The sequence below is a fragment of the Mobula birostris genome, chromosome 32 (assembly GCF_030028105.1).
Source record: "Mobula birostris isolate sMobBir1 chromosome 32, sMobBir1.hap1, whole genome shotgun sequence".
In the NCBI taxonomy this organism is placed as follows: domain Eukaryota; kingdom Metazoa; phylum Chordata; class Chondrichthyes; order Myliobatiformes; family Myliobatidae; genus Mobula; species Mobula birostris.
Window position 1 is genome coordinate 29,694,067 of NC_092401.1, and position 12,121 is coordinate 29,706,187.

General features: G+C 41.7%; 1 protein-coding gene across 1 annotated transcript in view; it reads left to right on the forward strand.

The window, feature by feature from the left end:
* Nucleotides 1-12,121, forward strand: part of get3 (guided entry of tail-anchored proteins factor 3, ATPase) — a 36,583-nt gene that overhangs the window by 8,062 nt on the left and 16,400 nt on the right. Inside the window, exons 3-4 of the mRNA XM_072248529.1 lie at nucleotides 9,013-9,161; nucleotides 11,491-11,641. Of these exons, the coding sequence (XP_072104630.1) occupies nucleotides 9,013-9,161; nucleotides 11,491-11,641 (300 nt within the window). The remainder of the gene's footprint in view (nucleotides 1-9,012; nucleotides 9,162-11,490; nucleotides 11,642-12,121) is intronic.

A 12,121-nucleotide genomic window follows, 5' to 3' on the forward strand; every position in this document is an offset into this window, starting at 1 on the left:
TGGCAGCTGATTTGTCTTCAGAGCAGTTAGGTTATACAGTAAACTTGGGGAATGGTGTCATCAGAAGCTCCCAAGTGATCTACCGCTCGATCCTGCCCCTCCTTTTCCTCTGCCTTCACAGTGATGGAAAACTGACGCATGGCCTTCATCCACGGTGCAGGAATGCTCCCCCACTCCGTGTCCCTGTCCAGTCCCTTGTGCACCTGTCGGGACAAAGCATCAGCATCAATAACATAGAATAGTACAGCACAGTACAGGCCCTTCGGCCCACAATGTTGTGCCGACCCTCAAACCCTGCCTCCCATATAAGCCCCCACCTTAGATTCCTCCATATACCTGTCTAGTAGTCTCTTAAACTTCACTAGTGTATCTGCCTCCACCACTGACTCAGGCAGTGCATTCCACGCACCAACCACTCTCTGAGTAAAAAAACCTTCCTCTAATATCCCTCTTGAACTTCCCACCCCTTACCTTAAAGCCATGTCCTCTTGTATTGAGCAGTGGTGCCTTGGGGAAGAGGCACTGGCTATCCACTCTATCTATTCCTCTTATTATCTTGTACACCTCTATCATGTCTCCTCTCACCCTCCTTCTCTCCAAAGAGTAAAGCCCTAGCTCCCTTAATCTCTGATCATAATCCATACTCTCTAAACCAGGTAAAACTCCTGGTAAAACTCCTCTGTACCCTTTCCAATGCTTCCACATCCTTCCTATAGTGAGGTGACCAGAACTGGACACAGTACTCCAAGTGTGGCCTAACCAGAGTTTTATAGAGCTGCATCATCACATCGTGACTCTTAAACTCTATCCCTCGACTTATGAAAGCTAACACCCCATAAGCTTTCTTAACTACCCTATCCACCTGTGAGGCAACTTTCAGGGATCTGTGGACATGTACCCTGAGATCCCTCTGCTCCTCCACACTACCAGGTATCCTGCCATTTACCTTGTACTCTGCCTTGGAGTTTGTCCTTCCAAAGTGTACCACCTCACACTTCTCCAGGTTGAACTCCATCTGCCACTTCCCAGCCCACTTCTGCATCCTATCAATGTCTCTCTGCAATCTTTGACAATCCTCTACACTATCCACAACACCACCAACCTTTGTGTCGTCTGCAAACTTGCCAACCCACCCTTCTACCCCCACATCCAGGTCGTTAATAAATGTTCCGGCTTCCCTGCCGGTACTTCAGGCAGAAATTGTAGGCAGACAATGCTGCCAACCACCAATGGCCTGTGGCATCCAGTTTCACTGAGGTCAGAATATAAGTTAGGGGGTTGTTGTCCATCCTCACCTCACCTCAAACTTGGCCCCTTAGAGGTAGTCACTCAGTTTATCCACCACCAACCATTTCAATGCCAGAAATTCCAACTTGTGCATGGGATAGTTTTTCTTGGAGGGCAACAGACTCCGGCTGACAAATGCAACAGGTCTTGACCTGGTGTCCTGATCCTGAGGACATGAGAGAGGAACTGGCCAAAGTTGATTGCAAGGGGACACTAGGAGGACTGACAGTAGAGCAGCAATGTCTGGAGTTTGAGTTTTTTGAAAGGCACAGGATTGGTTCATTGCGAAGAAGAAGCATTCTAAAGGGAGCATGAGACAACTGTGGCTGACAAGGGATGTCAGACAGCATAAGAGCAAAAAAGAGGGCATATAATATAGCAAAAGTTGGTGGGAAGCTGGAAGATTTGGAAGCTCTTAAAAACCAACAGAAGGCAACTAAAAAACAATAAGGAGAGAAAAGTTGAAATATGAAGGCAAGCTAGCCAGTAATAGAAAAGAGGATACCAGAAGCTTTTTTTTTTTACAGAGTAAAAGAGAGACAAGAGTGGACATCGGTCCACTGGAAAATGACATGAGAGGCAGTAATAGGGAACAAAGAAAATGGCAGGCATATGGGGTTAAGGATGTAAGCTGAAAAGTTTAAGGAGAACATGGGAGGAAACTCCTTCACTCAGAGGGTCATGAGATTGTGGAATGAGCAGCCAACACAAGTGGTGCATGCAAGATCGATTTCAATGTTTAAGAAAGGTTTGGATAGGTTCATGACTGGTGAGGATGGAAGACACCAGCACTATGCCAGAAATTTGTGAGAGTGTCAGGAGACATAAGTGAGTGTAGTTGCTCTTATTAAGGAGAAGTTACTTTGGAAACTAAAAAGTCTGAAGGTAGATAGTTGCGTGGACCAGATGGACTACACCTCAGGGTTCTGACAGTTGTCACTGAAGAGATTGCAGTGGCATTTGTAATGATCTTTCAAGAATCACTGTATTCCAGAATGATTCCGGAGGCTTTCTTTATATTTCCAGTTAGAACAGTAGGGTTGCCGGGGAGGATAGTTGAATGCTCCTCTTGCAGGATGTGGGAAAGGCAGGGAGACCTCCATTGTCCCTGACAACATCACCTGAGGGAAGGTGCATCCACCTGCAGCTTCTTACCCTCCATGTTAAGGAGCTGGAACTGGATGAATTCCAGATCATACGGAGGGCAGAGGGAGTATTAGAACATTGAGCAAGGTAGTTAGACCCAAGGTGATGACAGTATGGAAGGGAAAATGGATTAAACAGATTGTGCAGAGTACCCTGTGGTTATTCCCCTCAACAACAGGTATACCACTTTGGATACCAGAGGAAAGTCAGAGTGGTCAGGTATCTGTCCTTGAGTCTGGCTCTGTAACTCAGACGGGAAAGGAAAGACAAAGCGAGCTGTGGTGATATGGAGATTCATTAATTAGGGCAACAGAAAGGTTCTGTGGACGGGAATGAGATTCCCAGATGGTATGTTGCCTTCTGGGTGCCAGGGTCAAGGATAATTTGCCTAAACTAATAACACACAAACAATTGTACTTTCCATGGCTACATTGTTTAATCATTCACAGTCCAGGCTGAAAAAAAATATGTGAACCCTTGTATTTAATAACTGGTAGAATCTTCTTTAGCAGCAATAATCCTCCACCAAATGTTTCCTGTAGCTGTTGATCAGACTTAGACAATGGCAAAGAGGAATTTTAGACCATTCCTCCATGCAAAACAGTTTCAGTTCATCACTGTTTTTTGTGATACCTTGCATGAACTGCCCTTTTTAGGTCATGCCACAACATCTCAATTGGGTTAAAGTCTGGACTCTGACTTGGCCATTTCAAAACACAAAATTTCTTCTTTGTAAACCGTTCTGTTGTTGACATACTTGTGTTTTGGATCATTTTCTTGTTGCATCATCTAATTTCTATTAAGCTTCAGGTGATGGACCACTACCCTGACACACTTGTAAAATGTTTTAGTACAATTTTGAATTTGTTGTTCCCCAACGATTGCAAGCTGTCTAGGCCCTGCGGCGGCAAAACAACCCCAAACCTATTTCTCCTTTCACCGTGCCTCACAGTTGATGAGGTTTTGGTTTTAGTGTGCAGTGCCCTTTTACCTCTAAGCATAGTGGTGTGCAGTTTAACTTTTGTCTCATCTGTCCACAAAACATCCAGGTGGTCTTTTGGAAACTTGAGGCATGCAGCAATGTTTTTGTTTGGAGAGCGGTGGTTTCCTCCATGATCACCTTCCATGAACACCATTGTTGTTCAGTTTTTTTCTCATAGTGGACACAGAACAGTTTTTAAATTAATTTTTTATGCATTTCTACAGCGAAACTACAGAGAGAAAACTCAACAACAAAATGGAGATTTATACAGTGCAAAACAAACAAATCCAATATGTAATTCATAACAATAAGGAAAAAGTACCCAAAAGAGAATTATGTAAAATTAGTATCCACCCCAACCTCCCACTGAAAAAGAAAAACCCAGGCCAACCATTTCTGCATATAAAAGGAAAAAAAATCAATCGGAGCATTCAACTGTAAATATATATAGGAAAAACGAAAGTATAATGCCGACTACCAAAAGTATAATGTAATTCACAACGAAAAACCATATAACTTACAAACAAAAAACTGAAAGTAAGGGATTGTAGCATACAGAAAAAGGATAAACTTACCCTAAAGAAGAATTACGAAAATATTCAAGAAAAGGTCCCCACTCCTTATGAAACTTTATGTCCGAATTAAGAAGTGAATAAGTTTTTCAAGATCTTAAACAGGCCATACTATCACTAAGCCATTGAGTGTGAGTGGGTGGGGCAGCATCTTTCCACCTAAGAAGAACCAACCGTCTAGCCAAGAGAGAGGCAAAAGGTAATGTTCGGCATTTAGTCGGACTCAAGTGCATATTTACTTCACCCAAGGTGCCAAAAAGAGCAACCAGAGGGTTAGGTTCTAAATAGCAATTAAGAATCTGAGTTAGCGTTGAAAAAACTTCTCTCCAGAATTTCTGTAGACTAGGACAGATCCAATGCATATGAATAAGGGAAGCCTCAGCTCCTTTACACTTATCATAGACAGGACTAATGTCAGGATAAAACTGCGATAACTTAGTTTTAGACATATGAGCCCTGTGTACAGCCTTAAACTGCAAAAGGCAGTGGCGCGCACATAGAGAGGTTGAGTTGACCTTCTTAAGAATTAAATCCCGAACTGCATCAGATAAGGAGATATTTAGGTCTTGTTCCCAGGCAGTTCTGATTTTATCGAAAGGGGCGTGCCTCAAAATCACTAACTTATCCCGAATAGCAGATATTAAACCTTTACCCAGTGGATTGATACAAAGGAACAAGTCCAGAACATTTTGCTCAGGCATCTCAGGAAAGTTTGATATCAAAGGGTTAATGAAATGCCTAATTTGAAGATATCTAAAGAAATGAGTATTAGGTAGATTAAACTTTACAGACAATTGTTGAAAAGTTGCAAAACGATTATCTATGAAAAGATCTTCAAAGCGCCTAATCTTCTATGCCAGTCGTAAAATGTTGAATCCTGCATAGAAGGTAGGAAAAGTTGATTGTGTCAAATAGGGCTAGAGGGAGAAACCATGAAGACCATTATATTTTCTGAACCGAGCCTAAATTCTTAAAGTATGTCTGATAAGAGGATTCACAATAAGTCTAGGCAAATGACAAGGAAGTGCAGAACCGAGAAGTGCAGAAATTGAACTCCTTAGTAGAGTTCAACTCCATTGCCACCCATTTTGGGCAGTCAGACTTATTATGGAAGAAAGACCAAAAAATAAGACAACGAATATTGGCTGCCCAATAATATAAACGAAAATTAGGCAAGGCTAATTAGGCCACCTTCCTTTTTAGATTTTTGAAGGTGAGCTTTATTAAGTCTAGGGCGTTTACCCTTCCATAGATTAGATGAAATAATAGAATCTAACCCATCGATAAAAGCTTTAGAAATAAAAATTGGTAAAGACTGAAATAGGTACAAAAATTTAGGAAGGATGTACATTTTAATAACATTAATATGACCTACAAGAGACATAGACAAGGGTGACCACTGTGTCAAACTCTGTTTTGTAGAGTTTAGAAGATGGATAAAATTTTCTTGAAAAAAAACTCTTAAAGTTCCTTGTTACTGTAATACCAAAATAAGTGAACTGATTGTTAACTACTTTAAAAGAGAGGTCATGGAATACTAAAGCTTGTGCTTCTCTTTTGATTGGAAAGAGTTCACTCTTATGTAAATTAAGTTTATAACCAGAAAGTTGACTAAATTTATTAAGAAGTGAAAACATTGAGAGTAAGGAGGTAGTCGGGTTTGACATAAAAAGTAAAAGATCGTCATCATAAAGGGAAACTTTATGCTCAACACCTCCCCTCCAAGTCCCCATCACTTCAGCACAGCAACGAAACGCAATGGCAAGTGGCTCTATAGCCAAATCGAAGAGTAATGGACTTTAAGGGTAACCTTGACGAGTGCCACGTTTAAGGCTGAAAGACTGGGATCGCTGAGAATTGGTCAAAACAGAAGCGGTGGGACATGAATATAGCAATTTAATCCATGTAGTAAAACTTGGTCCAAAATCAATTTTCCTAAAACCGTGAAAAGGTACTTCCGCTCGACGCGATCGGATGTTTTCTCTGCATCAAGAGAAATAACACATTCAGGAATCCCAATTGAGGGTGAATATAAGATATTAAATAAGTGCCGTATATTAAAAAAGGGAAGACGATTTTTGATAATACCAGTCTGATCTTCAGAAGTAATAGAGGGTATAATGTTTTCTAATCTACGAGCCAAAATTTTAACATCGACATTTAATAAAGAAATCGGCCTATACGAAGAACACTCTGTCGGATCTTTACCTTTTTTGGCTAAAAGAATGATACATGCCTCGTTAAATGATGCAGGCAGTTTACCATGCTTAAACGAATCGGATAGAACTAAAAATAATTGAGACAAAATCAATGAAGAAAATGATTTATAAAATTCTGCTGAACAAGAACAGGTCTAGAGATTTCTGCAGGTCTTTTGCTGTTCCTCCATTTGTAGACATTTTCTTTTACTATGGACTGATGAACCCTCAGGTTTTTAGAAAGGCTTTTATAGCTTTTTCCAGCTTCATGCATCTTTACAATTCTTCTTCTAAAAGTCCTCTGAAAGTTGTTTTGATCGAGGCATGGTGCACATAAACAGATCTTTGTTGAGAAGAACAGGCTCTGTCAGTAACATGACTTTGTGTGCCTTTTTTTTTTATTGGGCAGGACACCTCTACAACCAACACCTGCAATCTCATCTCGCTGCTTGGAACACCTGGCTCCAAATAAGCTTTTGTAGAAGGCATTACCCCAGAGGTTCACATACTTTTTTGAACCTAGACTGAGATTGTTTAAATGGTGTACTCAGTATTGACAAGTAGTACAATTGTGTGTTAATAGTTTAGGCAGATTGTGTTTGCCTATAATTGTGACTTAGATGAAGATCAGATCTCAGTTTATGAGTAATTAATGTGGGAAAACCAGGCAATTGCAAAGGGTTCACAAACTTTTTCTTGCTGCTGTATAGGTACTTTGATAATAAATTTATTTCGAATTTAATAATGTACTTGAATTTATTTTGAACATACTCCGTTTTCACAGTACAGCCCAAAAAATCAGGGAAAATTGTAAAGCATGAAAAACCAAAGGTTAAAAAACTGGAAAGTCAGCAGTTCAAAAGTATTCATTCCCCCTTTGCTCAGTACTTGGTTAAATCACCTTTTGCAGATATTTTGGATCAGTCTCTATTAGCTTTGCATAATGTGATGGTGCAGTGTTTGTCCATTCCTCGTAAAATTGCTCAAGCTGTGCCCGATTAGTTGGGAAGCAAAGGTGGACAGCAGTCTTGAGGTCTTGCTGATTGGGTTGTCAGGACTCTTACTGGGCCACCGAAGGACATCAATCTTCTTCAATTGTAGCTCCGTGGTTGCTCTGGAAGTGTGCTTTGGGTCATTGTCCTGCTGAAAGATGAACTTACTCTCCAGTTTAAGCTTTCTGGCTGAGGTTAGCAGGTTTTATCCAGGACCTCTGCATTTAGCAACATTCACCTTCCTAACCATCCTGACCAGATGTCCAAACCCTGCTGCTGAAAAGCATCCCCTCAGCATGATGCTACCTCCACCATACTTTAACCGTAGGGATGGTGTTACCTGGCTGATACACAATGTTGGATTTATGCCGCACTTACCACTTACTGTTGAGGCTGAAATACTCCATTTAGTCTCATCCGACCACAAGACCTTCTTCCACATCTTTGCAGTATCTTCTAAGTTGCTCTTTGCAAAGTCTTTATGGGCAAGGATTTTTTTTAAACCAGGGCTTTTTCCTTGCCACTCTTCCATAAATACTCTTTTTGTGCAAGCCCTTAGAAGTTGTGCAGACTTAAACTTCATCTCCGGTTGTAGCCACTGACTTCTGCAGTGCACTTACAGTGAGTGTTGGCATTACAGTAACCTTTCTTACAAATGCAATTCTTCGGAGACTAAATTTGGTGGGGCAGCCTGACCTATGCAGTGTTGCTGTGGTTTCATATTTTTTCCACTTTTTCACGATGGACTGCACTGAGCTCTGAGGTACATTCCCCAGATTTATGCTTCTCTGTTTTCATTTCCCTGACTTGCCTTGAATGCTCTTTTGTCTTCATTTTGGTTTGGTCTGCATCTTCAGATAAAACTCTTACTAATATGAGGATTTACTGGAGCTTTTGACTTCAAGAGCAATACACATGGCTAGTATTCTTTAAAATGTGGGTTTAGATTGCATGAATTTGGCTTTGTTCATTGAACTTAGAAGATTGAGGGATGACTTAACTCAATAAATCTTCAAGTGACATTTGTGTTACTTGGTAAACAAGGAGTTGAAGTGGGTAGATGGGGCTGCTGGGCTGAAGTTAGTTATGCCCACTATAACCTTGTTAAAGGGCAGAGCAAGTGGTTCAAAAACAGCAGTTATTAAGTCAGCCAGTGATTTAGGAATGGGTTGGGATACAGCTCTTGATTTTCAACCAAACTGTTGTATACCATACAGTTAATTTGCTAAGCAAATAATTGTTCTAAGAGGATCAAGGTTTATGATAGAATCTGCTGCATCTTCTATAAAAGTGGTGTAGCTTCTCCAGAAAGAAATGGTATGAGTTCATGGATGCAAACAATAACAGTTGGAAATCTAGACCAACACACACAAAATGCTGGAGGAACTCAGCAGGTCAGGCATTATTTATGGAGGGGAATAACCTTTCGGGCTGAGTCCTGATATATGATCTCGGCCTGAAGTGTCCACTGTTTATTCCCTTCCAATGATGGTGTCTGACCTGCTGAGTTTCTCCAGCATGGATGCAAACAAGTTGTGTGCTTGAAATCTGAGCCATAACAGTAGTGTAGTCATGAACATGTGTTACCTAGTCATCGTCACTCTAGTTGAGAATTATCAACATTACCAAATGCACTGTCTGGTGTTGAAGCCAATTAGAATACCCTGCTTCAATTAACTCCGTATGCAGTTGTTAGATCTAGGAACTCCTAATACTCAACAGGACTTCTCTTACCTATTTGAAGAAATCCAATTTGTGGCATTTCAAATCATGTATGAGTTTGGTTTCCATGATGAAAACTTCAAGCTTGGTTGTTTTTCTGTTGCATTGAGCAGGAAATTGATCCAAGCCTGGGTGTAGCTGAATTACCAGATGAATTTTTTGAAGAAGACAATATGTTGAGCATGGGCAAGAAGATGATGCAGGAGGCGATGAGTGCATTCCCAGGCATCGATGAAGCAATGAGCTATGCTGAAGTTATGAGGTAATGCGCTGGGGAGTAGGGGCAGTTTTCTAACTTGGCCATGTGCAATTTGCCCAGTCACTGCTGAAAGCAAATCCTAGGCTTTGTCTCTTAATAGGATTGTTGCTTCAGGAACTGCTCAGTTAATCTTTTCTATATAGTGAAGTGATGAGAAGGGTCTTTCTGTTAGTTTTGGGCATTGAAATTTCTGTGGGATATAATAAGAATATTCATGAGTGGTCTCGCTCTTAATTTATGTGAAGTTCATATTACAAGAAAAAGCTTATTTCAGCAAAGTGTGAAGGCAAAAGAGTAGTCAATGATTGAAATGGATTTATGATCAAGCAGTAGTGGAAATCCTTCTAAGCCACTTGAAGATCTGCAGGAGGGCATACTGGGAGGGGTGTTGGGGAATGGGAAATGGTGGAAGGAGAACCTGTCCAAGGTTTTTGGGCGCATAAGCTAAGAATGAAGCTCTTTAATGTGCAGCTTGCAAGCACAATAAGTAGGTGAGGTGAATGTCCAGTTCAGGACATTTCAAATTGAGAAATGAGAATAGGATGTGCATACATTAGTGTGAGATGAACTAAGGTGGAGGGAGTTGCAAGTAGAGCATTGGTGGCTGTCCGTCATATCTGATAATGACAGGAAACCTGTGCAGGAGAGGTTTTAAAAAGGAAAAGCAGTTGCACTGGGGCAGTTCCACTCTCTTGTCCTTGGAAGTCCGGATCCAGTGGTATGAGTAGTCATCACAAATGGGATCTTCCGTGGTTGCAGTGGATGACCATGACTCCTTCTGCACCTCGTCATGCCCTTCGTTCTTTATGGAGCAGTGTGGAGCTGCCTTTCTGGCCATTTGATCTCATTGTAGATCTCATCTACCAGTCCACCGGAGCTGACTTTGTATGCCAGGATGGGCATGTGCTCATACCCCTATGTCCCAAGGTATGAGGCCTGCCTGTCAAGGTGGTTTGTTGGGATGTGGCTGTTGTATGCAAACAGCTACTTAGAGCCATCGATGAGAACTGAGTGTAGGGTGGAGACCAAAGGTGAGTGAGTTGCCCCAGATTGGACATGAAACCCCCTTCATTGGAGCTGTTACCCCTCCTAGGATATCCCATACACCCCAACATTAACAGTGGCATGAATATGTGGGTTTCATTGCTGCACACTATATCACAACCCTTTGAGATTTTAGAGCATACAGCACAGTACAGGCCCTTCAGACCACAATGTTGTACTGATGTTTTAAACCTACTCCAATCTAACCCTCCATTTTTCTTTCATGTACCTATTTAAGAGTGTTAAATGCTACTAATGTATCTGCCCTACCACTCCTGGCACACTTACTGCTCTCTGATAAACCTCTTCCCCCCCCCCTCCCCCCCCCCGATACTTTCCTCCAAACACATTAAAGTTATGCTCTTATGGCTGCCCCCCCTCCCCCCCCCCCACCTGGGTATTAACCAATTCTGCCCTGGGAAAAGGTCTTTGGCTGCCCACTGTATCTATGCCCCTTATCATGTACAGGTCTGTCAAGTCACCTCTGATTCTCCTTCACGCCAAAGAGAGAAGCCCTAGCAGCATGACTGCCATCCCACTGCTTATTCTGTGAAATGTATTTGAGAGTCTGAGTTACGAGATAGGTAGATTTTTTTTTTGGACTGGCAGTGTAAAATCTATGTGCAAGGGTTTCCAACCCGATGCAGAAAGCAGCTTTGGAAGAGTCAAGTATGAGATTCTGCAGGTGCTGGAAATCCAGAAGATCACACAAAATGCTGGAGGAATTCAGCAGGTCAGGCAGCATCTATGGAGAGGAATTGACAGTCGGTGTTTTGTGCCAAGGCCCTTTTGGCTTCTTTCTCCTTCCTTTCCGGTCATGATGAAGGGTCTTGGTCTGAAACGTTGACTTTATTTCCCTCCATTGATGCTGCCTGGCCTGCTGAGTTCCTCCAATGCCTTATGTTCCTTTGCAACAGTCTCCTGGTTTAGCACACCTTTTGTTCAATAACTATTTTCATCAATTGTGAAAGATTATGCTCTGCCATGCTCTTTAAGAGTAATTAATTGTGACAGATTCCCTCCGCATATATCAGACAGTATGTGCCTGCAGAGTAAAGCTACAAATAACATGCAGGGCTACAGGCTGATAAACACAAATTAATTAACATTAATTAGTCTGGCTTCTTCCTCTTCCTTTTCAATCCTGATGAAGTGTCTCGGCCGGAAACGTTGACCATATGTTCCCCTCCATAGATGCTGCCTAACCTATTGAGTTTCTCCATTATATAGTGTATGTTCCTTTGGAAGGGTTTTCTGGGTTTAATAACTGTTTGCATCTAATTTACAGACTGGTGAAAGGAATGAATTTCTCAGTGGTGGTGTTTGATACAGCGCCGACAGGACACACACTGCGACTTTTGAACTTCCCAACAATTGTTGAGAGGGGTCTCGGGAGGCTGATGCAGATTAAGAATCAGATCAGTCCTTTCATCTCTCAGGTAGACTGAACTCATGTTTGAAATTAGTTAAGCTATATAACTATTAATGGTTGTTAAAATTGTTTAATTTTCTTTATGAGGGATATAGCTAGGTTAATTGCAAACAGACTTTTTCCACTGAGGTTGGGGGAGACTAGAACTAGAGGCCATGGGTTAAAGGTGAAATGTTTAAGGGGAACATGAAGGGAAACTACTTCACGCAGAGGGGTGTGAGTGAGGAACAAGCTGCTAGCAGAAGTGATGGATGTGGGTTCGATTTCAACATTTAAGGCAAGCTTGGATAAGAAAATTGATGGGGTGTGATCCAGGAGAAAGTTGATGGGCCAAAGGGCCTGTTTCTGTCCTGTAGTTCTCTATGACTATAAGGCAGAGTTTTCTGGTGTATGCCTGTACACAAAAAGGTCTCTGAAAGGAGTTGTAAGGTTGTGTGTGGGGCGAGGGGGGATGGTGTGGTGGTGGTTGCTGGTTAGGGTTGGTCCA